General features: G+C 36.5%; 1 protein-coding gene and 1 pseudogene across 1 annotated transcript; both read right to left on the bottom strand.

Annotated features, from left to right (window-relative positions):
• Positions 1-20,372, bottom strand: part of LOC115985727 — a 73,799-nt pseudogene extending 53,427 nt beyond the window's left edge.
• Positions 20,373-22,989: 2,617 nt separating this feature from the next.
• On the bottom strand, positions 22,990-24,990 carry LOC115987005 (glutathione S-transferase U19-like). Its single transcript, XM_031110442.1, has 2 exons — positions 24,530-24,990; positions 22,990-23,622 (listed from the first exon to the last, which is right to left on the bottom strand). Exons 1-2 carry the CDS (start codon positions 24,842-24,844, stop codon positions 23,278-23,280), a joined length of 660 nt encoding a protein of 219 aa, XP_030966302.1. The 5' UTR covers positions 24,845-24,990; the 3' UTR covers positions 22,990-23,277.
• Positions 24,991-26,172: the final 1,182 nt, after the last annotated feature.

Below are 26,172 nucleotides of genomic sequence, written 5' to 3'. Positions count from 1 at the left end.
TCATGTTTTTTGGAGACCTTGTATAATTTTGCATAGGCTGTGTGGATGTCATCTTGTTCATCCATCTTCTCAAATTTAGACTCCACCAAGTCCTCTTCTTCATCCACATCTTCAACAATTCCTTCAGTAGGATTTACAATGGCAGTGAAGGCATTTAGGATTCCATCATCCTCATTGTCGGAGTCATCTTCAAGCTCGGTGTCGCTCAAAGTAGCAGCAAATGCCTTGCTCTTTCCAATGGTTTTGAGATATGTAAGGCACTTTTGTTTCATGTGTCCGAAGCCTTGACATCCAAAGCATTTTGGTCCAAAGGGAACAATGTATTGTCCGCGATCCCTAGCATCCTTCTTTCCTTTGTCCTGGCTCTTGAATTGAGACGAGCTAAATACTTGCGGTCTATATCAAATCCTTTAGCATTGGCATTCTTCATAAGCTTTTTGAACTGCCTCATGATATAGGATTTCATCTTAGAATTTTCATTGTCTGAAAACTCATCTGTGTCACTGCTCTTGGCCTTCAATGCCATGCTCTTTCCCTTACTAGATTTCCCTATCCTTGTCAAATCCAACTCATAGGTCTGCAGATTGCTAACCAACTCCGTCAAAGGAATTTTGTCAATTTCCATCGATTCCTCAATTGCAGTGATCTTGACATGAAATCTCTTGGATAGAGATCTAAGCACATTTCTAACAATCTTAGGTTCGAGAATGGTTTCCCCAAGATTAAAGGTTGAGTTCACTATGTCCTTGAATTTGGCATAGAACTCATCAAATGACTCATCCTCCTCCATCTTAATCTCTTCAAAGCTCGTAGCAAGCCTCTGAAGCTTTAAATCCTTGACAGCCTTGGTTCCTTCATAGGTTGTCTAGAGGATGGTCCATCCTTTGTAGTTTCAGTAGAGGATATCTTCTTGAACTCCTCAATCGTGACTGCACTGAATAAAGCATTCAATGCCCTACTGTTGAAGTTAGCTGTCTTAATCATAGCATCATCCCAATCGACTGGCGCTTCCTTTGGCTTGGTCCAGCCTATTTCCCCAGCTTGCCACACTTTTTCATCTATTGACTGCAAGAAAGCTTTCATGCGTACTTTCCAGTATGCATAGTTAGTAGCATCAAATAAAGGAAGTATAATAAGAGACTGTCCTCTATCCATGACAAATAGGGGTTAATGGATCACACAGTAAAGATTAAAACCTAATCAGAGTGTGCCTGCTCTGATACCACTTGATAGGCCAAGAATGTATTAACCCATTGTGATAAATTAACCAATTAATTAGCCAAGTTAATTAATTAATTCAATTTGTATGCAGTTAGCGTGGTAGAACAAATAAATCACCAACTAAGTTAAAATGCAGCGGAAAATAAATTGATAGGGTGATTTGTTTACAAATGGGGAAAAACCTCCACAGCAAAAACCCTACTGGTGATTTTAAGGTCACCATTCCCGAGAATTCACTATTATCAGAACAACCGGTTACAAGTAAAAGAATCCCAGTATCTTATACCAACCTACAGTTGAACCCTTACCCCAATACCTAATTGGACTTGTTCTGTAGTGACAATCTCTCCTTTTAATGCACAACTTCCAGTACATGACTAACCAATTTGATGCGCGGATCCTAGTACGTGGTTTACTCACCAACTTAAGAAAGATGTTGGCTACAAAGTTCTTCACTTTATCAATAAGATGAAGATCATGAAACTCCTTGATTATAAAACCCTACGGTGTACAAACGCAGCAGCTTCTTGAAGAGAAAGATGAACTAAGGCATATGTCTCCGGTTCACAATACGCTTTGTGAAAAACTTTTGCATTGAGTTGCATTAGCTGTGACAACCCTTAAAACAATCATTATATATGTTTAGGGTTGTGAGAAAAGAAAGCCCAAACATCTATTCACAGATTGGAGTGAAATCAGCTCTGAAAAATGAATTTCATAAACCTCGATAGATACCCTATCTGTCGAGCAGCTGTCAAGCATTGGGTTGAAATAACTTTTTAAACCTCGATAGATACTAGCTGTCGAGCTAGCTATCGAGCTTTAAAATCTAGCACTTCTCCACTTGTTTTTTGGATGGACTTGCATGGCTTTAACACTTGAACTTGAAACCTTGTTCATTGAAGCATTAAACACATCCTAGATCTACCTAATTACAAGTAAAGTGCGTTTTGTCAAAAGATTAGCCAATACTATACTGACATATGTTCCTAACAATGAATCACATATGTCCTAACAATCTTTCTCGTCTTTCTATTGTTTGTCTTTTCTTTTATGAGTGATGATGGTATGTGACATACTTGTGTTTTTGTTTGCAGTTTCCTAATGTCCTCATCTAAAGAAGAGGTATTAGCATCACGCAGAAAAAGTAAAGGAATATTTGGAGTCCGTCAAGGATTTTGACAAGCTCGTCTCTCCCCAATCTTTATTTCTTCATTTTTTGGTTTCGGAACCATCTACTAAGGTTTGGAAGAATCTGGAAGTTGTGAAAAAGAGTAAGCACTCCTCTTCCTTTCTTGAAATATCGAGCTTCTGTTTTCCTCTCTTTTTCCTTCTTCTTTTTTTATTTTTTATTTATTATTATTATTATTATTATTATTATTATTATTATTATTATTATTATTATTATTATTATTTTATATATATATATATATATATATGTTGTCTTCTTCCTTCCAGGAATGACAACTAGGTTTAGTAAGCAGAAATTAGCTGAGGCCCAAGAGAAGGGGGCTAAGGGCGGCATCATCAATGGTCTTCTGTCCAAGAAAAAGACAGGTGACATTTCTAAGAAAGATCTTGTGGTAACTCCTCCTCCTGCCCATTCACCTGCCAAGCACCCTACCTCTCCCACTTCATCATTGGAAGGGATTGCTTCTGTTGGAGAGGAGGTTAGGAAGAAGAAGAAGGTTGGTGGTAAATCTTTTCTTCCTACCTTTTGGGATGATACTGACGCGGCATGGTAAATCTTTTCTTCCTACCTTTTGGGATGATGCTGACGTGGCATGGTAAATCTTTTCTTCCTACCTTTTAGGATGATGCTAATGTGGCAGCTTTGAAGGCTTATGAGGCGCTTTCTGTGGATGACCTAAGTCCTCTGATGGCAAAGTCGTCCAGTGAGGTGATGTCGTCTCACATTCAAAAGCTTGTCTAGGTATGCACCGTATGTTGTTTTTACTTCTTCTTTTCCTTCACTTTACTTCTGTTAAGGAAATTTTTTTGTAGGTTTTGGGGGAGTCTTTGTTCATCTCTGGAAAACTCTTTGACTTGTTGAAAAAGGTGGCCATGTTTGAGCCTGTGATCAAGTCTGTATATGCTAAGAATGAGATGTTCGTGAACAAGGTTTCCATTCTCACTGTTGAAGCTGAAAATTACAAGGAGCGTGTGGTAGTCTTGGAGAAGAGCCTACAGGTGGGGAAAGGCTTTTGTAAGCTAAAGGATAAGCAGATTGGTGATCTGGAGTTGAAGTTGCAAAAGGTTGAGGCCACGGCAGTAAAGGAGTTCAAGGACTCTAACGAGTACTCTGATAAGCTGTGTGGGTACTACATGGATGGCTTTGACCTTCTTAGGAAGTGGATGGCAAAGCATCACCCTGACTTGGACCTTTTTGGTCTGGTTACGGATGAGGTTGAGAAGAAGCTCTTGGCTGATCGTCCCTCCAAGGTTATAGTAGAGAATGTGACGGAGGAAGCCACAAACGTTGCTAAGGTAATGGAAGAGACTGCAATTACAACCCTTGCAAATCTTGTACCGAATAAGTAGTAATTTTTATGTTTTCTTGTTCTTCCAGTTCTTCTTTCTTTTATCCTTCTTTTATTGTAAGGCAAGAACAATATTTCTTTTTGGGCTCATTTTTTTGGGCAATTGAGCAATTTCTTTGGGCCCGTTGTTTTAAGCAATTGCACAATCTCTTTAACAATGACAGATAGGTTTGGGGACCTTATGCTTTTAGTAGTAGTAAACAACTCCTTTTACGCTAGGTTATGTTTGGACAACCTTTTATGATGATGCTAGTTGTGCTAAAACAACTCTTCTTCTTAAGTTGTGTTGGAACAGTCATGTTTGAATGGCAATTCTGGTTGTGTTTGGAACAATCTAGCATTTTAGCTGTGTTTGAACAACTTTTTGTCAAGTCATGTTTGTATGACGATGTTGGTTGTGTTTGAACAACTTAACATTTTTTAGTTGTGTTTGAACTGCTTTTTATTGAGTCATGTTTAAATGATGATCTTAGTTGTGTTTAAACAACTTAGTATTTTTTAGTTGTGTTTGAACAACTTAACATTTTTTAGCTGTGTTTGAACATCTTTTTATTGAGTCATGTTAGAATGATGATTTTGCGCTGTACTCGTGACTTAAAGTCATGGTATTGGAGTGTCTTTAGGTTAACCATTTTTTTTTTGTTTATTTGTGCTTGAATGATGATTGTATTAGCTATGTTTAAATAGCTCTAATTTAGTCGACTTTGGTAGTTGTGTATTAACAACGTGGCTGGCTATGACGCCATTGGCTGTGAGTGGACAGCTTTTGAATTGAAATTTTAATGACGGAGATCCTTGGGACGTCTCCCAAGGATAACTCCTTGGTGTTGTATACATTTTCACTGATAAATAACTCATGGATAATCAATGATAAATACGCATGGATAATGCTTTCATGTGTTATTGATCTTATGAATGACGAAAGTAATGAATGTCATACATATTGATATGAAGAGTAGGCAACTTAAAATGTAAAGCATTCCTTCCTGGTAGTATTTCTTCAAGTGTTCTAAGTTCCATGGTCGAGGCAATTCTTGGCTGTCTAAAGACTTTAGGTAGTAGGAGCCTTCTCTAGAGTGACAGATTACTTCATAGGGGCCTTCCCAGGCTAGTCCTAATTTTCCTTAGGATGGATCATTTGTTGCCTGTGATACCTTCCTAAGGACAAGGTCTCCTATGTTGAACCTTCTTACCTTAACCTTTCTGTTGTAGTATCTGGTCATTGCTTCCTTGTGTTTGGCCATTCGTTTCATAGCTTCTTATCTGACTTCATCAATTAGGTCCAGGTTGCCATTGAGCTCCTGCTGGTTCTTCTGGTCTTTGTTAGTTTTAACTCAAAAGCTCGTCAGTCCCACTTCCACTAGTATGATGGCCTCAGTACCAATTGTCAGCCTGAATGGTGTTTCTCCTGTTGGAACTCTTGTGGTCGTCCTATATGCCACATTTTGTAGTTCCTCAAGCCATGCCCCCTTTGCCCCCTCAAGTCGAGTTTTGATAATTTTGAGCAAGCTTCTGTTCGTTATTTCTGTTTGGTTGTTGGCGTAAGGGTGTCTTAGAGAAGAATAGTGGTTCTTGACTCCTAAGTCTTGACAAAATTTTCGAAACTTGGGATTGTCAAACTGGTTTCTATTGTTTGATATTATGACATTTGGGTCTCCAAACTTGCAAATGATGTTTTTCCAAAAAAAGCTTGTGACTTTAGCCTCTATTATCGTCATCACTGGTTCTGCTTTTACTCATTTTGTGAAATAATCAATTGCAATGATCAGAAATCTGAGTTGCTTCTTCCCTAAAGGGAATGGGCCCATAATGTCAATTCCCCATTAGGCAAAAGGCCATGGTGAAGATATGGGTGTCATCATCTCTCCTAGTCTCGTCTGAATATTTACATTGACACTTATCGCATGCTTTGACGATGTCATATGCATCTTTCTGTAAAGTTGGCTTGTAATATCTTGCCCTAAGCACCTTTCTTGCTAAAGATCTTGCCCCAGCGTGATTTCCACAAATTCCCTTATGTATCTCGCGGAGCACATAATCCGCTTCTTCTGAGCTAGCACATCTTAGATAGGGAACTGAATATGCTTATCTATACTACACATCATCAATGATGAAAAAGCAGGCTGCCCTAATCAATATCTTCCTTGCTTCTGCCTTATCTTCAAGGAGCCATCCTTCTTTCAAGTAATAGACAATAGGATTCATCCACTTGTCTTGTTCTTTTATCTTCAGAACATGCTCACCTTCTGTGTTTGGTTGGCCCCTTATCTCTATGCATAGTTTGGAGGTCACATTGTAGTTATCTGACGAGACCAATCTTGTTAGGAAGTCAGCTTCTATGCTTTTGGCCCGAGAGATTTGCATAAAGTCTAGGTTGTCAAAATGTTGTGATAGTCATTGGATGATCTTCAAGTACTTCTGCATTCTTTCTTCTTTGGCTTCGTAATCTCCCTTCACTTGCCCAATTATTAGTTGAGAATCATCTTGGATGATAAGACTCTTTGCTCCTAGAGCTTTTGCTAGACTTAGCCTAGTTAGCAGTGCTTCGTATTCTGCCTTGTTATTTGTTACTAGGAATTGCAAGCTGACTGCATATTTCAACGTTTCACCTTCTGGAGATATGAGAACTACTCCTGCTCCTCCCACTTTCTTCATGGCTGACCCATCCATTTGGACTGCCCATATTTCCATGGGAGGGGTGCTTCTTCCTTATAGGGGTAAGTGAATTCTACAATGAAGTCCGCTAGCACTTGGGCTTTGATTGCTACTCAAGGCCAATATTCGATGTCAAATTGGCCTAATTCAATTGCACATTGAATGAGTCATCTTGTTGCATCTATCTTGTTCATCGTCTTTCTTATAGGCTGGTCTGTTATGACAATGATGGGGTGTTCTTGGAAATAAGGATAGAGCTTTCTGGAGACGACCAATAATGCAAGAGTTATCTTCTCCATCCTTGGGTAACTTGCCTCTGCTCCTTGGAATGCCTGGCTGGTATAATAAACTAGCTTCTGAATGTTCCCTTCTTCTTTGATCGGTGTTGAACTTACTACAGTGTTGGATACTGCTAAGTAGAGGTATAGCTTCTCTCCCATCATCAAAAGGCTTAACAGAGGTGGCTTCATCAAGTACTCCTTTAACTTGGCAAGGGTGTCCTTGCATTCGTCAGTCCACTGAAAGGCTTTTTTCAATACCTTGAAGAATTGTATACACTTGTCTGTTGCCCTAGATACGTATCTGTTTAGGGCTGCAACCTTTCCTGTCAAGCTTTGCACCTCCTTTACTGTTTTTGATGACTTGACCTCGATTATTGCCTTTACTTTGTCTGGATTTGCCTCTATACCTTGTTGGGACACTATGAATCCCAAGAACTTTCTTAAAGCAATAGCAAAAACATACTTTGCAAGGTTTAATTTCATATGGTACTTACATAATGTGTTGGAGGTTTCTTTTAGATCGTCAAAGTGGTTGGCTTCGTCCTTGCTTTTCACTAGCATATCGTTTGCGTACACTTCCACATTCCTTCCAATATGGTAAGAGAACATACGGTTCACCAATCTTTGGTAGGTGGCTCCTGCGTTCTTCAGTCCAAATGGCATAACTTTGTAGTAGTATAACCCTTGGCTAGTAACAAACGAGGTCTTCTCTTAATTTTCTTCATCCATAAAAATTTGGTTGTATCCAGAAAATGCGTCCATAAAACTCAAGAGCTTGTGTCCAACAATTGAGTCTACTAATTGATCAATCCTTGGCAAGGGAAAGCTATCTTTTGGGTAGGCCTTGTTTAGGTCTGTAAAGTCAACACACATTCTCCATTTTCCATTGCTCTTCTTTACCATTACCATGTTTGCTAGCCAATCTAGATAAAAGACTTCCCTGATGAAATCAACTTCTAGTAGTTTCTATACTTCTTCAATTACAGCTTTGTTGCATTCTGGCGCAAATATTCTCTGTTTTTGCTGCACAGGTTTACATTCCAAATTGATGTTAAGACAATGTTGTATGATTGTCCTATCAATTCTAGGCATATCCTCGTGTTTCTAGGCGAAAACATCTTGGTTTGCCTTTAAGAAGGAAATCATTTCCTCCTTCTCTGAAGTTGGGAGTGTAGTTCCTATCTTCAATACCTTTGTCGAATCTCCTTGGACGATCTCAACTTCTTGTGGTGTTTCTGATGGTTCGAGGATGGGCTTCGGTTCATCGATCATCCACGTGTGATTCTCTCTCGATGCTAATGCAGCTTGATAGCACTCTCTTGCTAGAACTTGGTCTCCTCTGATTTCTCCTACTCCATGGGTTGTTGGAAACATCAACTTCAAGTAATAAGTTAACATCGCTGCTCTTAGTTTGTTGAGTGCAGGTCTTCCCAAGATGATGTTGTATGTTGAAGGGAAATCAACTATAAGGAAATCAATTTCCTTGGTGACCTGTGTTGGGTAAGTTCCTGAAATTACAGTTAGAGTGACGATGCCTCTAGGGACGATTCTATCCCGTGTAAAGCTTACCAAAGGTGAGGTAAAAGGCCTGATCCTTTTCTTATCCAGCTTCATCTGCTAAAATGTAGGCAAGTAGATGATGTCTACCGAGCTTCCCTTGTCAATGAGCACCCAGTGGATATTGAATTCTTCTACTCTGAGCATGATTACTAGCAGATCTTCATGGGGTTGCCTAATGCCATGGCCGTCTCTCTTTGAGAAGACAATATCAAGCTCGACATTCTTTGGCATCTTCATTGGAGGGAGCCGCGAATGGACGCTATTTATTTCTCTCTCCTGTGCTTTTTTCAGGGACTTCAGAATTCCGCCTGCCTTAGTCCTTTCAAGATTGTCTTTATTTCTCCTAAGGGGGTTTTCTATCCCTTACCTCTGAAGTTCTATCCTAGTCGTCCTTCTTTTGGTATCTATGGGGTCGTCCTTCTTTTGGTATCTATGGGGCTCCATCTTTCTAACATACTTCTGTAACTTCCCTTGCCGAATTAAAGTCTCCACCTGGTCTTTCAAATGATTACACTCATCAATACAATGCCCATGGTCTTGCTAGAACCTACAATACTTGCTCTTGTCTCTTCTTTCTACTAGAGTGCTAATTGGCTTTAGCCATCGTAGGGAGGATTCGTCTCTTATCTACATAAGGACCAGCTCAATTGGCATTATTAGAGGAATGAAGTTAGTGATCTTGGGTTTCCTATCTGGAAGTTCCTTCTTTTTCCCTGTGGTTTGCCCAACACTTTGTGTCTCGTTCTTCTTATCGCGATTGTCGCTTGTTCCATTGTTTCTCTTCCTTTTTCCTTTCATTTCTTTTGCGAGCACCGTATCTTCTGCATTCATGTACTTTTAAGCTTTACGGAGCAACTCCGTAACTATTTTTGGTGGACTTTTAGTGATTGAGAAGAAGAAATCTCCTATCAGTAATGTTGTCGAGAAGATGGCCAATTGGCTTCTTATGTCTTTGCCCCCTAATGAAATGACTAACAAAACCCTTCTGAGTTGTTCAAAATCTGCAATAGTTTCTAGGGGTACCTTGTTGAACCATACCCTAGCTGCTCCTTTCAATGTTGTTAGGAATGCCCTACACATCACCTTGTCTAGGGTCATCTGCAATAGCATCAGCATCTTGAATGATTTGATGTGATCCAAGGGATGCTTGGAACCGTCATACGACTCCAATCGTGGGAGACAAAATTTTGGTAGGGGGGGACGGTTCAATACTTCAGTAGTGAATGGTGAGTCTGTCATTCGAATCATCCCATCCAGATTCTCTCTGCCTTTGTCCTCCATAGCACTATTGAGTTCATCCATCTCCTTCCTTATGTTGACTTCAAAGTTTGATTCTTCTTCATTTTGGTTTTCACCTATTCGACAACATTTTGCGTTTTGGGATTCCATTGTCTTTCGCAGTTCTTCGTTATAGCGAGTCAGCTCTTCCACATTAGCCAAGAAATTTGTTGTTGCACAACATCTGGCTGAGGTGTAGTCTCTTCTTCCATCTCGTACTTCGAGGAACTCTTTTGTCATTGGGAAAGATGGCTTGAATGATTAACGTCCCCACAGATGACGCCAAACTGATGATGCAAAAAATCAACAGTTGAGCTCCTCGTCATAGAGGATGGATGATGCTGTGACTGGGGTTGTCTCTGTAGATGGAAAACCTACAAAATGATCTGGGTTGAAGAGTAACATACCGGTGTGGCGTCATCCAAACCGACTCTGAAGCTTAAGTTAGTAAGGGAGAAAGATTATTGAGAGAAAATGAGTGGAGAGTGATTTCGTAGAGTATTTGTCTATGTGATTTTCTTGTACCTTGGGTTTCTGGTGCTTTCCCTTTTATAGTTGAGTGCCTTATCAATGGGCAATGAATCACTGTATTTATGCTCAACAGCTAGTGTGTTACAGAATCTTTGTCTGAAGTTCACAGCTCATGATAGGCCACAAACTGAATGACCCCTTGTGATAGAAATTAATTAATTAATTAGCCAAGTTATTAATTAATCAATTTATCATGCAAACGTGTGGTAGTACAAACAAATCACCAATAAACTAATAATGCAGCAAAAAATAAATAACACGGTGATTTGTTTACGAATGGGGAAAACCTAACGGCAAAAACCCCATCGGGTGATTTTTAGGTCATTACTCCCGAAACTCCACTATTATCACAACAAGCGGTTACAAGTAAAGGAATCCAAGTACCTTACCAACCTACAGTTGAATCCTTACTCCAATACCCAATTGGACTTGTTTTGTAATGACAGTTCCCTTTTCGATGCACAACTCTCAGTACGTGACTAACCAATTGCGCAGATCCCAGTATGCGACTTCAATCACCAACTAAGAAGGTTGTTGGTTGCAAAGTTCTTCAGTTCATCCACACGATGAAGATCAAGAAGATGCTTGGTCACAAAACCTTACGGTGCACATACACAACAACTTCTTCAAGAGAAAGAGATGAACTAGGGCAAGAACTTCGTCTCCGGTCACAATTTGCTTGAACAGAGTTCGCTCAAAGCTTGTGCAACTTGTGAACTGTTTGATGGCCCTTAAACTGATCCTTTTATATGTTTAGGTTTAGGAGAAAAGAAGGCCCAAAGACATATTCACGGATCCCAAGAAAATCAGATTAAAATTCTGAAAATCTTAAACCTCGACAGATAGCAGCTGTCGAGCAGGTGTCAAGCACACCGAATGAAGAACAGCTTCCTTAAGCTCGATAGATGCAGCTGTCGACCAGCTGTCGAGTTTTAATGATTTTGCACTCTGAACTTGTTTTCTTGAATAGACTTGAAAGTTTCAATACTTGATCTTGAAACAAGGTTTCTTGAAGTATTTAAAACATCCTAAATCTACTCAAATACAAGTAAAGTGCGTTTTGTCAAAGGATAAGCCAATTACATAAAATCAAGACATATGTTCTTAACATGTGAAACACATATGTCCTAACAGCTCATTCTGTGACCATTGCTCCGTCCGTTACATTTCGTCATCAATGATTGTAATAAATGCGTAACGTCTTCTCTGGGAAAATGACGATCTTCGCATAGTGACGATCATAAATTTTTGACTCGTCAGGTTTTACAACTTACAAGAATGAAACAAACCCAAACTTTTTTGTTGGAAAGAGAAACAAACCCAAACTTAAACATTACAACATGAAACCAGAAAAAATTAACCATAAAAAAACCTCACTAATATGATAGCACTTCCAGATTTGGGACTAACCATTAGTCTACTCCAAACCAAGCCTTTTCCTAAACAGCCCATGAAGCTTGTAAACCTTCTTCTGGTCAGGAAGGGTCTTAGCGATAGTCTCTTTCTACATATACCTCTTAGCCCATGCAACAATCTTGGAGCACTATGCCTTAATTTTGGAACCCCCTAAGGTCTCAATAGAATAGTACTAGGTGTAGAAAGGGATAAGAGTCCTTTGCTGCCTCTAACTCCTTTCCTTTTATGGTCCATACCTTCCTTGATACTTGATAAACCTACGTACGTATTCCACTCACATTCTATTAACACTTTCCATAGATTATATAACAAGATGAACAATAACAGTAATTTCAATAATGAATTTTAAATTACATGTACTAGCCTAGAAGAATATTTCTTTAAATCTTTGTAAGGGGGGAGACCCATATAAGATGTTCTTGATTGCGTGTGGCGTTGAGCGGGAGTACTTGCCTCTACTTAATGGTAACATGACGACTGGACTCTATTTAAAAAGAAACATAACAACCTACTGGACTCCAAAGAGAGGGTCTATGGACAAAAAACTTTAACACTTATTAATGTGGTAGACTGTTGTGGTAAGTAAACAAGTGATCAATGATGAGTCATATAAGAACTATTAAAAACTTTTCAACCTAATAAAAATTTACATAATATTACTCTGCAAAATATAACATGAATATTGGACTCTCCTTGGTAAATCAAGGTTGGCTGATACCTTTTGCAGGGCCAAAAAAGTGCTACCCACATTTTTGTTCTATGCTCTCCCACAATTTTTTTATTTTAATTGAGTCCAACGAACTTCTAATAATCCTAACCTATATTAATTTAAATATGTAGCACTAGCAAAAAAAAAAAAAAAAGTGACCACATATATATGGGACACCAAGTAATAAAACCTTCCAAAGTTACACATATATTCTACTACTTTATTCTATTCTATCTAAAATCATGCTTTCTACCCTTTTATTTATTACCTTTAGTAAAGTTATTTTTGGTTCTACTTTGTCAATTTTTTTTTTCTTCTTCCACTCTTTAATCATATCACTTTTGTTAGGTTCTAAGTAATTGGAACTAATGTATTAGAACTTCATTTTGTAATGTTGGCAAACCATGATCAAAACAGGTAGTTCTTGTTTTAGACTTGCTCAAAGTGTGTTTATGTGTAAAGTTGGAATCGAGTGTACTGCAGGATTTATTGGTTAAATCTGCCTAGCTCGATCGATCGAGAATTAGACTCGACTGATCGAAAGTCGTGCAGATTGTTTCTTCTGTAGAATTTCCAATTCAGCCCAAGCCCGTTTAACATGTAGGGTTTTATGTTTTGTCTTAAGTATAAAAGGGAAAACCCTAGCCACATTTTTATGTTGCTCCTTATGCTATGTGTGTGAACCTTTTATGAGATCAAGAGGTGTTTGCCTTCACACATATTTAGGGTTTCCAAGATTCAAGATTATGTCAAGAGCTTGGTGATCGATTTAGTTGCTGCAATAAGAGTTTAAAGTTACATAAGCGAGAGTACTTGTACTTGTTGGGAATCCAAGAAAGAAGTAATCCGTGGACTTGGAGCTGTCACATGGTCATGGTAGTAAGTTTTCTACTCGAGGTAGCAATAGGATGTTAGTGGTCTAAGTCGCTATTGTGTAAACTTCAATTCTTTCATAATGGATTCGGTTTTATCTTAAGGATAGCTAAGTTAAATCCTCCCCAAGTTTTTACTAGTTTGGTTTCCTGGGTCATTATATCTTTGTGTTCTTTATTTTTCACACTTTACATTGATATGATATATTTGTGTTAACCTAAATCTAAAATTTGACTAAGTAATCACTTGGCTAATTTACTAGGTTAATCTAAGTGTGTTTTAAGGGGTCTAAAAACAAACAAGTGGTATTAGAGCAGGTAGATCTCTTGTTGTAGATCCTTTGATCTCTGAGCTAATCCTTGACCACAGTTGTCATGGAACACGAACACTCTCTTGTTATTCCACCTCACTTTGATGGGAATAACTATGCTTATTGGAAAGTAAGGATGAAAACATTCCTGAAATATATTGATGAGAAAGTCTGGAACTCCATTGAATACGGAAGGGAGAAACCCACTACTCCTGTTAGTAAGTGGCAAACTTCTCAAAAAGAAGCAGCCGCTTTCAATAGCAAAACTATAAATGCTATATTTAATGCTGTTTCTATGTAAGAATTTAAGAGAATCTCTAATGTTGAGGTTGCTCATACTGCTCAGGATATCCTCCAAACTGTGCATGAAGGCACAAAGGCTGTTAAAATTAATAAGTTGCAGCAATTAACTTCTAGATTTGAAAGCATTAGGATGTCTGATGATGAATCTTTTAATGAATTCTATTCTAAGCTTGATGATATTGTTAATTTTGCTTATAATCTAGGTGAAATCTATGATCAAACTAAAATTGTTAGGAAGATTTTTAGATCTTTGAATGAAGATTTTAAACCCAAAGTGATTGCCATCACTGAAAGTAAGGATGTAGACTCTATCCCTATTGATGAACTTATAGGATCTCTTCAGTCCTATGAGTTAGACCTACCAAAGACTAGCAAATCCAAATCAATGGCTTTTAAGTCTGTTGATGATGTTGATGTGAGTGGATTTGATGGTGAGCTCTTTGCTACAAAGATTGCTTACCTTGCCAAGAACTTTAGAAAATTTCTTAGGAACAATAATAGAAGGGCAAGAGGTAAGAATACTGCTGAACCTAGAAATTTTAGGAGGAATAATCCCACTAAGGTTAATAACATTGAAAAACCTAAAGAGAAAGTAGGTTAACCTTCTAATAAATCTATGGGTCAAAAATGTTTTGGGTGTCAAAGGTATGGTTATGTGAAATCTGAATGTCCTACATTCTTGAGGTCTAAGGGTAAGGCTATGGCTATTACCCTTAGTGATGATGAAGTTTTTGACAATGAGTCTGGTAGTGATGAGGATGGAAACTTCATTGCTTTCACTGCTACTGCTGTAGTTGATGAAAGTGTTGCTGTTGAGGAGAACCCTTCTGATGGGGAACTCTCTGAGGATGCAAATTTATAAGAAGCCTACAATAAACTTTGCAAAGTTGTTGCAAAGGAGTGTTGATTTAGGCTTAAAGAAAATTGCATCTCTTGAACTCGAAAAGAAAAATTTGCTTGTGAAACTGTTTAATGCAAATGAATTGTTGCTTAATGTGAAGACTGAGAACATGCTTTTGCTTGATAAAGTTAAGAACTTGGAACTTGAATTATCTGTTGCTAGAGAACAAACTAATAGGTCTACAAGCTCCAAACTTGATCACATGCTGAGTGTTCAAAAGTCTCCCTCTGACAAAACTGTGTTAGGTTTTGTAGAAAGCATCAATGTGTCTGCACCCCATTCCACAAACTTTGTTCCTTCTTCTTCTACTGAACCCCCTATTAGTGAGGTTGTCAAACCCATAGAAGTTTCACCTTTTAGGAATATTAGGGTTGATCTCAAAGAGTCTAAACCTAATAAGTCTACCCTTTCTAAGGACAAATCACATAAGAAACCTGCCTGGGTTTGTCATTTTTGTGGAAAGTCTGGGCACATTCGTCCAAACTATTTCAAGTTGCAAGCTGTTAAGCGAGCAAATAAACCAAAAGTACCTATGCCTTAAGCACAAGATCCTATGGTACTCATTGGTGAGTTGGTAAAGATTTTAAACCTTTATTACAATCCTGGAGTTGCTTAGAATTCTAATGTGAATAAGAACTCCAGTGCTCAAGGTGCATCTAAAAAGTTTTGGATGCCTTTGGATGCAAAATGCTCAATCTAATTGAGTGTTTCTGACATGGTCCTTATGCTTCATCGCTCTATTCTTGGTGACCATTTTTTTTTTCTAAGATTTGCATTGCATAATACTCATTCATTTCATTGTAGGATCATTTTTGTTTTTTCTTTTCAAAATATAAAAAATAAAAAAAAATTAAAAAATTAAAAAGAAAAAAAAAAGGGAAGGGAAAAGGAAGCAATATGTGTTTTTGTATTATTTTCTTGGTTTTGAAAATAAGGTTGGCCAATTTATTTTCACATGACATTTCTTTGTACCTTGTTTAGCTTGGATGAGCTTATTTATTACACCTTACTAGTTGAAGCCTTGTAGTGCATTTTGTGTGGGACGAAGTTTATAGTTTTTGATCACATGATCTTGATCTTGAAGTCATATGATTTTGATTGTCAGACTTGAACTTATTGAGAAATGCATAAATAACCATCTCACCACTGTTTACTAGCCAATCATGAACACCTTAGTGCATATCGTAAGATTTTTTGTGCTCAAGAAAGTGTAGCACATACACAAAAAGAACATAAGGTGTAGCCTCAGTTTAAATGCTAAAATTGGTATGTACATTATCCCAGCTATTATTGATAAGTTTCTGATCAAATAAAATTGGTGTGTATACTATGAGGCAAATCAAGAAACTTACATCATTGCAAGCTTTTATTCTAGGAGATGTGAGAGTTATATGATGTAACTCTTTAGGTGATAGTCTCTTTCAAATCTATGTGATAAATTTTGTAGAAATTGTGCTTGATTTCTATTTTCATATCACCCCACATGTATCTCAAGCTTTTGCTAGTTGCACACACTACACAAGTTACTCTTTGCTAAACTTAGTACATGTTATTGTGTGTGTTTTTGGTTTGACCAACCAAGTTTGAAAATTCCTTGAATCTTATGCAAAACATGTTTAATGTTTGAGAATTTAAGTAGAATTGATTGAAAATCTTAATTTTGAGAAAACTGGGTTCAATTCATGTGTTTTTGAAAAGCATTTCATCTCATACTCATGCATTTTATTCCTAAAATTCAATGATTTGAGGAGTTTTTGCATAATATTGCTTTGTTTTTCAAACCTTTGATTTTTCCATAATTTCGATTGGTCGAAAAACATTTCAGCCTCTGTTTGTTTCAACTGGTGCTCAATTGCTAATGGATCAATCGAAGCATTTTCGATCGATCGAATCTATTTTTCGATCAATCGAAAATCGTGATGACAGTTTTTTAAAAACTTTTGTTTTCATGTGGTTTCCACTATTTCAAACTCTTTTGAATCACTTTTCTCTCTCATTCGATCGGTCAAGTCTACCAAAGAAATTTTTTGTCGTTTTGCCCTTTTTTCTCCTCTAAGGCCGATAAGACCTTTTTACCCTTCCTTTTGCATTTATTTTCATTTTTCATGCATTAAATCATGCAATTTTGGGAAAATTTCGAACCAATGGATTTTTGCGATTTTTGATGATTCAAGCTGTTTTTCTTAAAGTTGATCAGTGGGTTTTTGTTATAAGATGCTATATAACTGTTCTTGATGGTTTAATTTAATCAATTTGGTGATTTGTAGGAAATTGAAAAGTCTAGGGCTTGAATATACTCGAATTGGGAATTTTGTTCAATTAGTTTAAATTGATGAAATTGGTTGGTTGAATTAATTCATATGATCATTAGTTTGTGTTATTTATATTGTTTAATGATAAATTGGTCAATTTCTTTAAAATTGAACAAGTGGTTTTTCAAATTTTGAGGTTTTTGTTATAAACTCTATGCTCAAGCCAATTTTGTGATTTTAAACTTCAATTGAACTTATTCTCACTGCATTAGACCACACATCATAACATTATACTGTTCATGCATTATATAGATTGTTATTTCTATATTTTTTTGTGCTGACTTGCAGTCTGCCCTTTGTTTTTCTCTTGTTTCTTTTTTGGTCATTTTCTGTGTGTCCTTCCTATTCTTAGCACTATGTCTAGGAAGATTAGAGCCAATAGGAAAGCTTCCTCTTCATCTTCTCTTTCCTTTGAGAGTGAGCATTTCTTGAGTGAGAAACACCAAGAGACTTTTGAGAAGCTGAACCTTAAGAGAAACATTTAGGCTGAGAGAAAGGTTTTGTTAGATGAGCTTGATCCTGCCATTAAGGCTAATTTTGAGCGTAGGGGCTGGCTACCATTGTTGGATATTGATCATCCACCTCTAGCTACCTTAATTAGAGAGTTCTACTCAAATCTCTCTATCCACGTCTATGATTCCAACACTTTAGTAAAGAGTTGGATATGAGGTGAAGAGTACACCATTACCCCTTCGGTAGTGGCTGCTGCTCTTGGGGTACTTGTGGTCCAGCATCCTGTCTACCCCTATGATGAGTCTCTACCTCTTGATGACATCATGTCATACATCACTGGACCTTCTATCCAATGGGGTTCTGATCCTCAGATCACTACTACTGAGCTCACTAAGACTCATTATCTCTTCTTCAGGATTGCTTGTCATTCATTGTGGCCTATCTCTCATCTGCACACCATTCCTTTAAAGCGTTGTGCATTTTTGTACGATCTTGTTACTAATGCTTCTATTAGTTTTCTTCATCTGTTTCTTCGTTCTGTGAATGAGGTTTATAGGAGTTCTTATACTGCTCGTGCTCTTTTCTTTTCCGTCTTTATCCATAGGATTTTGTTACATTTAGGGTTAGAGGATTTCCCCACGACTGAGCCCATTCACATAGTCGCTCCCATAGGTGCCACATTTCTTAGGCAGAGGGCTGCTCAGTTAAGAGCTATCTCTAAACATCCTAGGGTTGAGCCTTTCGGTGTTGCACCTCCTCTTCCCTCTTCTACAAGTGATACTATGGCTGAAGAGTCTGTAGATCTTGTTGCTACTACTGCTATTGCTGTTCCTCCACCTTTTACCTCGAATGATTCAGACATTCAACATATGTTGGAGACTGTCATGATCGTTCAAACGGCTCATGGTCAGCTTTTGGTGGACATGCTTGATGAGATCCGTGCTTTGTGAGCAGAATTGGAGCATTTTAGACGATCACCTCCGCCACCTCCTTTTGATGATGGATTTTAATTGCTCTTTGGCATTCCATCACAAAAAGGGGGAGTACATTTGTAGAGGGTTTTTGTAGTTAGGGGGAGATTTTTGTATTTGTGGAGCCTGTGAAGCTATTAGATTGTATCTAGGTGCTTCATTGTGTATTTACATTTTTGGCTTTTGATGTATTCTTTGTTTTGATTGGGTTATTCATGATAGGGGGAGATACATTGTTTGTATATGTTTCTTGTTTCACATTACTTATTGATTTATATTTATGAGGTTATTCATGATGTATGTTTTTATTTTGTGTCTTGTGAAATCAAGTAGTTATTTATGTTTTACTTGTATTTTCCACACATGCGTTTATGCGTTTGTTGAGTGTTTCAGGAAATATACAGGTTGATTCAGTCGTGCTGCTGTCTACACTTGCAATTGATAGGTAGTAGTTAGGTTGAATTTGTTGTAATGGGCAATATTTGCTATTATGGGCTATTCTTTGTAAACTTTGAGCTTTTTGTTAAGTTTGTGTTTTGTCACGGATTGCCAAGGAGGGAGTTTGTTAGGTTCTAAGTAATTAGGAACTAATATATTAGAACTTCATTTTGTAATGTTGGCAAACCATGATCAAAATAGGTCTTAGTCATGTTTTAGACTTGCTCAAAATGTGTTTATGAGTAAAGTTTGAATCAAGTGTACTGTAGGATTTATTGATTAAATCTGCCTGGTTCGATCGATCGAGAATTAGACTCAACCGATCAAAAGTCGTATAGATTGTTTTTTCTGCAGAATTTCCAATTCAGCCCAAGCCTATTTGACGTGTAAGGTTTTATGTTTTGTCTTAAGTATAAAAGGGAAAACCCTAGCCACGTTTTTATGTTGCTCTTTATGCTATGTGTGTGAATCTTTTGTGAGATCAAGAGGTGTTTGCCTTCACACATATTTAGGGTTTTTAAGATTCAAGATTATGTCAAGAGCTTGGTGATCGATTTAGTTGCTGCAATAAGAGCTTAAAGATACACAAGCGGGAGTGCTTGTACTTGCTGAGAATCCAAGAAAGAAGTAATCTGTGGACTCGGAGTTGTCACGTGGTCATGGTAGTAAGTTTCCTACTTGAGGTAGCAATAAGATGTTAGTGGTCTAAGTCGCTATTGTGTAAACTTCAATTCTTTCATAATGGATTCAGTTTTACCTTGAGGATAGCTAGGTTAAATCTTCCTCAGGTTTTTACCGGTTTGGTTTCCTAGGTCATCATATCTTTGTGTTCTTTATTTTCTACATTTTACATTGATATGATGTATTTGTGTTAACCTAGATCTAAAATTTGACTAAGTAATCACTTGGCTAATTTACTAGGTTAATCTGAGTGTGTTTTAAAGGGTCTAAAAACAAACAATTTTCTTACCAGTTATCATTCTGAGAAGTTAAGAAAAATAAACTTTAGGATAATAACATATAATGAAAAGAAAATGCACAAAATGTACCTTTGTATCAACAAAATCAGCCTAGAACCTGGCTTGAGCTCTCTAGAAAGGATCAGAGGGCAATAATGGAGACTTGTCATTCCAGACCTTATCTATGTACTAAACAACGACAAGAGACTCACACACTGGTTTTCTGTTGTGTATAAGAACTGGGATTCATCTCTAAAAGCAGTGGGCTCTTGTTCTTCAAGTCCTCTTCCTTGTACTCATACTTGATGCCCTTCTCAGCTAGCGCAATCCAAACACGCTGGACCAAAACTGGAGAAGTATGATAGAGAGGCCTCCACAACTAGTCAACTTCATTGCTTTCGTCATTAAGAAAATATCGCTTTGAACAAATATCATTGACACAATTTTTCCAAGCATTTTTTCCCACTTTTGCTTATACAGTTTAGTATTTCTTTATTTTTTCTCAAAAAATATAAATAAATAAAGATTAGTATTCATTTTAGTTGCAAAAGAATTTTGAAAATTTTGTGATAATATATTTTAATCACTTTTACATTTCTAAAGAGTTTCGATAGTTTTTTCCAGTAAAATATTTTCTTTTTAACTAAATTATACATCCCATAATTTAAGTTTGAATAAAGTTTAACAATAAAATTGGTTGTAGTATAAGACACAACCTTATTCAATATCTTTTTATTGGAGATGAATTTTGATAAATTCATTGTTGGATTACATTTTTTTCTTATATCCTCTATACTTGCAAAATTTCTATTAAATAAAAGATTAATAACTATGTCATCAATAAATTGTTTAAATCGCAAGTTTTTGTAGTTTAAAATTATGCATAAAATGTAAACATAATAAATCATATAGTAAATAATATCCAATTTAGTAGTTAGATTTTCAAAATATGTAGTAATGTGAATGATATTGAGTAAGGTTATAGCCTTATATTACAACCAATTTTGTAACTAAACTTTGTCCTTTAAGTTTAATGTCATTTTTATTTCATCTCATATTAAAAATTTATGTTTCCCTACATCACAAGCTTTGCTATCCAAGTTGGTTGTTAAGGTAGCAGTTAAAATTCACATAAACCTGTCATACAATAGGCCCAATCATATCATACTATATTATTATTTTAATAGCCTAAAAAAATCAACAATCTCAATCTACAAACATATTAACCACCACTGACTACACAAACCTCATTGCATTTCTTACAATCACACCCAGCTCAACACTAGTAAGAATCCTCAAAACTATGCCTTTAGTCTATCAAAAGTAAACCATTAAATTGTGGGAAAAGTTAACGAATGTCTTAATTACGGTATTGATTTACAAAACATTTATGGGAACTTTTTATTGGAAATGAATGTCTAATATAAGTGATACAAACAACATTGTCTTCGTATAATATTGCCGAGTTATCTTTGATTAATGAAAATTCACAACTTGCTTCATGCATTGCAACAATCCCTGTGCGAATTGAAGAAATAGCATATTGCTTACTTCTTAAAAATAAAAGCATATTGTTTACTTAATAGATCTCCATGAAATGCAAGGTGGCCATAAGTGAACAAATATTATTTTGTGATTGGCCTTTACATGGATTAGAAACATGTTAACAGCTAGGGAAAAAAATAAAATAAATAAGAGCACTAATCTTAAAAAATTTAATTCACAACCATAAGATTGTGAAAATGTTTTATGTGCAGTAATCTAAGTAGTTTCTTTTATGGATCTTACCGATCTCCAATCTTCAAAACAGTGTTATAAACTCTATTTTATTATGATAGATTGAATGGATTTGTGCCTTAATTATTCAATTGACTTTACTAGAAAAGTTGTTCCACCAAAAGATATTGGAATAAAGATATGTTTTTCAATTTTTGCCTATAGAAAGAAAAAAACAAAATATTTCACATGAATTTGACGAATTGATTCTCATATGTGATTATACACTTATTAATTATTACTTGGGTGACATGAACGTATTTATTATTATTATTATTATTTCTGATTATTCACTACATATGTAATGCTTTTTATTTTGTATGACCATATAATATACCATTGATAATTTTTTTTCACAATATTTTTCAAAACTTGCTAAGATAACAACTTGTTATTGGAACACATGAAACCATTACTTATGCCACTTTTGCAATTGTCCAATCACAACATTCTACGTTAAGAGTGTAAAAAATATTGTAAAAAGTAAAAAGTAAAAAGTTTTGTTTCCTCAGATTGTTGGTACCAATACTTTTGTATACACTCGATGGCAAAATGGTAAAGTTCGATCTAAAATTTATCTCACACAACAAAGTGTCTTTCTTATTTATGATTCGGTACAAGCCCTTTAGATCTAAGGCTCAGCAGAGACAAACCAAAGTAACTTACAAGTTAAACAGTACAATACATATGCCACTTTTGCAATTGTCCCAATTACAACATTTTATGTTAACAATACATATGCCACTTTTGCAATTGTCCCAAACACAACATTTTATGTTAAGAGTGTAAAAAATATTGTAAAAAGTAAAAAGTTTTGTTTCCTCGGATTGTTGGTACCAATACTTTTGTATACACTTGATGGCAAAATGGTAAAGTTCGATCTAAAATTTAGCTCACACAACAAAGTGTCTTTCTTATTTATGATTCGGTACAAGCCCTTTAGATCTAAGGCTCAGCAGAGACAAACCAAAGTAACTTACAAGTTAAACAGTACAATACACATGCCACTTTTGCAATTGTCCCAATTACAACATTTTATGTTAACAATACATATGCCACTTTTGCAATTGTCCCAATCACAACATTTTATGTTAAGAGTGTAAAAAATATTGTAAAAAGTAAAAAGTTTTGTTTCCTCGGATTGTTGGTACCAATACTTTTGTATACACTTGATGGCAAAATGGTAAAGTTCGATCTAAAATTTAGCTCACACAACAAAGTGTCTTTCTTATTTATGATTCGGTCAAGCCCTTTAGATCTAAGGCTCAGCAGAGACAAACCAAAGTAACCTACAAGTTAAACAGTACAATACATATGCCACTTTTGCAATTGTCCCAATTACAACATTTTATGTTAACAATACATATGCCACTTTTGCAATTGTCCCAATCACAACATTTTATGTTAAGAGTGTAAAAAATATTGTAAAAAGTAAAAAGTTTTGTTTTCTCGGATTGTTGGTACCAATACTTTTGTATTCACTTGATGGCAAAATGGTAAAGTTCGATCTAAAATTTAGCTCACACAACAAAGTGTCTTTCTTATTTATGATTCAGTACAAGCCCTTTAGATCTAAGGCTCAGCAGAGACAAACCAAAGTAACTTACAAGTTAAACAGTACAATACATGCCCTCTAGAAATGCTCAGCAGACACATCAAAGTGTATTGCAAGCTAAACGGACACTAATGGAACAAATCCAAACTTAAACATCACAAAAAAACAACGCTATTTCATAACCATCCAAAACCATCATATGCTAGCACTTCCAGATTGAGGCCTAATCATTATTCTACTCTGAAACAAACATTTTCCTCAACTGAACAACAAACTCATAAACCTTCTTCTGGTCAGGAAGAGTCTTGGCCACAGCCTCCTTCTGCAAGCACCTCTTAGCCCACGCGATAATCTTGGGGCACTCCGCCTCTATATTGATATTGCCTAAGACCTCGTAGGCATGGAACCAGCTGTAGAAAGTGATAAGAGAAAGGTCCACATACCCAAATGTTTCACCCCCAAAGTAAGGCTTGTCACCAAGCTCCACCTCCAATGTCTTTAAGAATTCAATGAATTCCTTCTTGCCTGCCTCTTGCTCTTCTCCTGTTGTGCTCCATAACTTCTTCGCAGCTCCAGAAACCTGAATTTTCCACACATTGTATTACTAGAATTAGCAATGACAGTAATGAATTTCAAATCAAGTCTACTGGGCAAACTGAATATTTCTCTAGACCTTAGCAAGTGGGAAAGGCCCGTAAAATATGTTCTTGATTGTATGATAGAGAGAGACTACAGAACTCTCCTAACTTTTATTTTAATTAGTGACTTACAAACGAACGGGTCTTGAACATGACTAATGCTAAGAGTGGAAAGAAATAATGTTTGAATTTGGTACCCAACAACTACATAAATTGAACATGGTCAATGAAAAGCAAATATAAACCATCAAATTTTTTTTCCTTCTTTTTCTCACTGATCTTATTTCTTTCAATTTTTGTCCCCTTTTTCTGAAAGACATCTTAGTAATCACTTGGGCGTTTAAGTTAATTCACTGCTAGGATCTCCTAGGATTGGAAACAAAAACTTGAAATTGAGTGTGAACTGCAGGAGCAGATGTAAGAGACTCTTGAATCCACAAGGAGAACTACTCTAGTAATAAAAGAAATTCTTAAAACCTTTAACCGAGGAATAATAGATTTCAATTAGAATTGAAAGGCCAATATAAAAGCTCCATATCTCAAAAAACTACCTTAATTTCAGTAGGAAATCATATTTTAGTTGGAAATCATTTTTTTTTTTTCCGTGGATTCTGAAGATGATGCAGGACAGAGTATGGGGTTGCCTTTTGTCCACTGTTAATTTAAATTTTTTCTAAAAATTTTCATGTAATTTTCTGAATTTTATATTTTAGGTTGTCATTTAATCTTCCTCAAATACATGAAATCCTTGATGAAGAACTTAACGGATAAAGAACAAGACCCAGTATCTTAGACTACTTATCAAATGATAAAACTCTAGGAGTTGTAAGAATTTCACAAAGGTAGTACCTTTTTATCAACAAAATCAGCCCAGAACCTGGCTTGAGCTCTCTGGTAAGGATCAGAGGGAAGCAATGGAGACTTATCGTTCCAGACCTCGTCTATGTACTGAACAATGATGAGGGACTCACACACAGGCTTCCCGTTGTGGATGAGAACTGGGATCTGCTTGTTAATGGGGTTCATCTCTAAAAGCAGAGGGCTCTTGTTGCTCAAGTCCTCTTCCTTGGACTCATACTTGATACCCTTCTCAGCCAGAGCAATCCTGACCCTCATCCCATACAGGCTAGGCCAGAAATCCAACAGAACCACCTCGCCCGCCATCGTCACAGAACTCTGGGTGTTGAAGCAAATGAGAGAAATGCAAAAATAAGTGTGAGTGCAAAGAGACTTGGAAGAGAGCGTCAGTTTATAGCCAAGAGGTTGGTCAGGCGGCTTTCATTAAAATATGACTTACTGCTAGTGCTTTCTCCTTTTTTTCACGACTGAGGATATGAATGCCATAAAATTTACTTAATATAAGAGCATCCTTAGTGGCTCTCATATAGAATTTTTTTTCTAAATAACAATAAATATTAAAAAATTTAGTTAATTGTCACGTTTCAAAACAATTTTGAAAACTAGTATCTTGAGTGTCTAAAACTCGAGTTTTAAGATAAAAATCGAGTTTTTAAGTCTCGATTTGTAAGTGGATTAGTTTAAAGTGGAAAAAAAATAAGCTGAAAATCGAGTTTTAAAGACTCGATTTCCATAAATTGAATAAAAACGCCGCTATAGGTCTATAAAACGTCACTATAGGGCTTAAAAACGCCACTATAGGACTCCATAAATCTGTACTTACGAAAAAAAAAATTTCCAGGAAAACGCCGCTATAGGGCTTTAAAACGTCACTGAAAGGCTTAAAAACGCCACTATAGGTGAAATTTTTTTCGCATGAAACTCAAGTCTTAAAGACTCGAGAACTATGTGGCCTTTTTGTAATATGGATCTCGAGTTTCTAAAACTCGAGATGCTACTTTCCTTTATTGTTTCAAATGTTGCTTAACTAACTATATACAATTCTTTTGGATAGCTGTTTTGCACATTACCTCCTCTCATATATGTTAAATGCTATAATATTTGACATTTGACATATTAAATATTAAAAAAAAAAACTTTATTAGATGTGTTGAATGTGTCAAATTTTTACAACATATTACAGTACCGTCTCAAATATGAGACGGTACGGACAACAATTGCTAAATATATATTGTTATTTTATTCTTGTTTTCTCTCTCCTCATCACAAATATCTCTCTCTGTCTTTTCAATTCATCTTCCACAACATACACCACTCAATGTCGCAGATCTCACCAAAGACCACCACTCGACGCCGCTGACCATCTGTCTTCTTTATTCCGTTTCGGGTTCTTTTTGTTTTCCTTTTTTCTTTTTTTCGTTCACGTATTTTGGCTATGGTTTGATGGGTGGGTTGGGCAATGGGTGGGTTTGGATGGGCAGATTGGTGGTGGGTGGGTTCGGGTTGTGGGTTAAGATGGTGATGGGTGGATCAGTGGTGGTGGGTGGGTCGGTTGGTGATAAGCGAATCGGTGGTGGTGCCGATCTCTATTCTGATTTGTTTTTGTTTTTGTTTTTCTGTTTTGGTGGCTGTGA

The sequence above is a fragment of the Quercus lobata genome, chromosome 4, assembly GCF_001633185.2.
Source record: "Quercus lobata isolate SW786 chromosome 4, ValleyOak3.0 Primary Assembly, whole genome shotgun sequence".
NCBI classification, from domain to species: Eukaryota; Viridiplantae; Streptophyta; class Magnoliopsida; order Fagales; family Fagaceae; genus Quercus; species Quercus lobata.
This window is presented reverse-complemented; position numbering and strand designations above follow the sequence as displayed.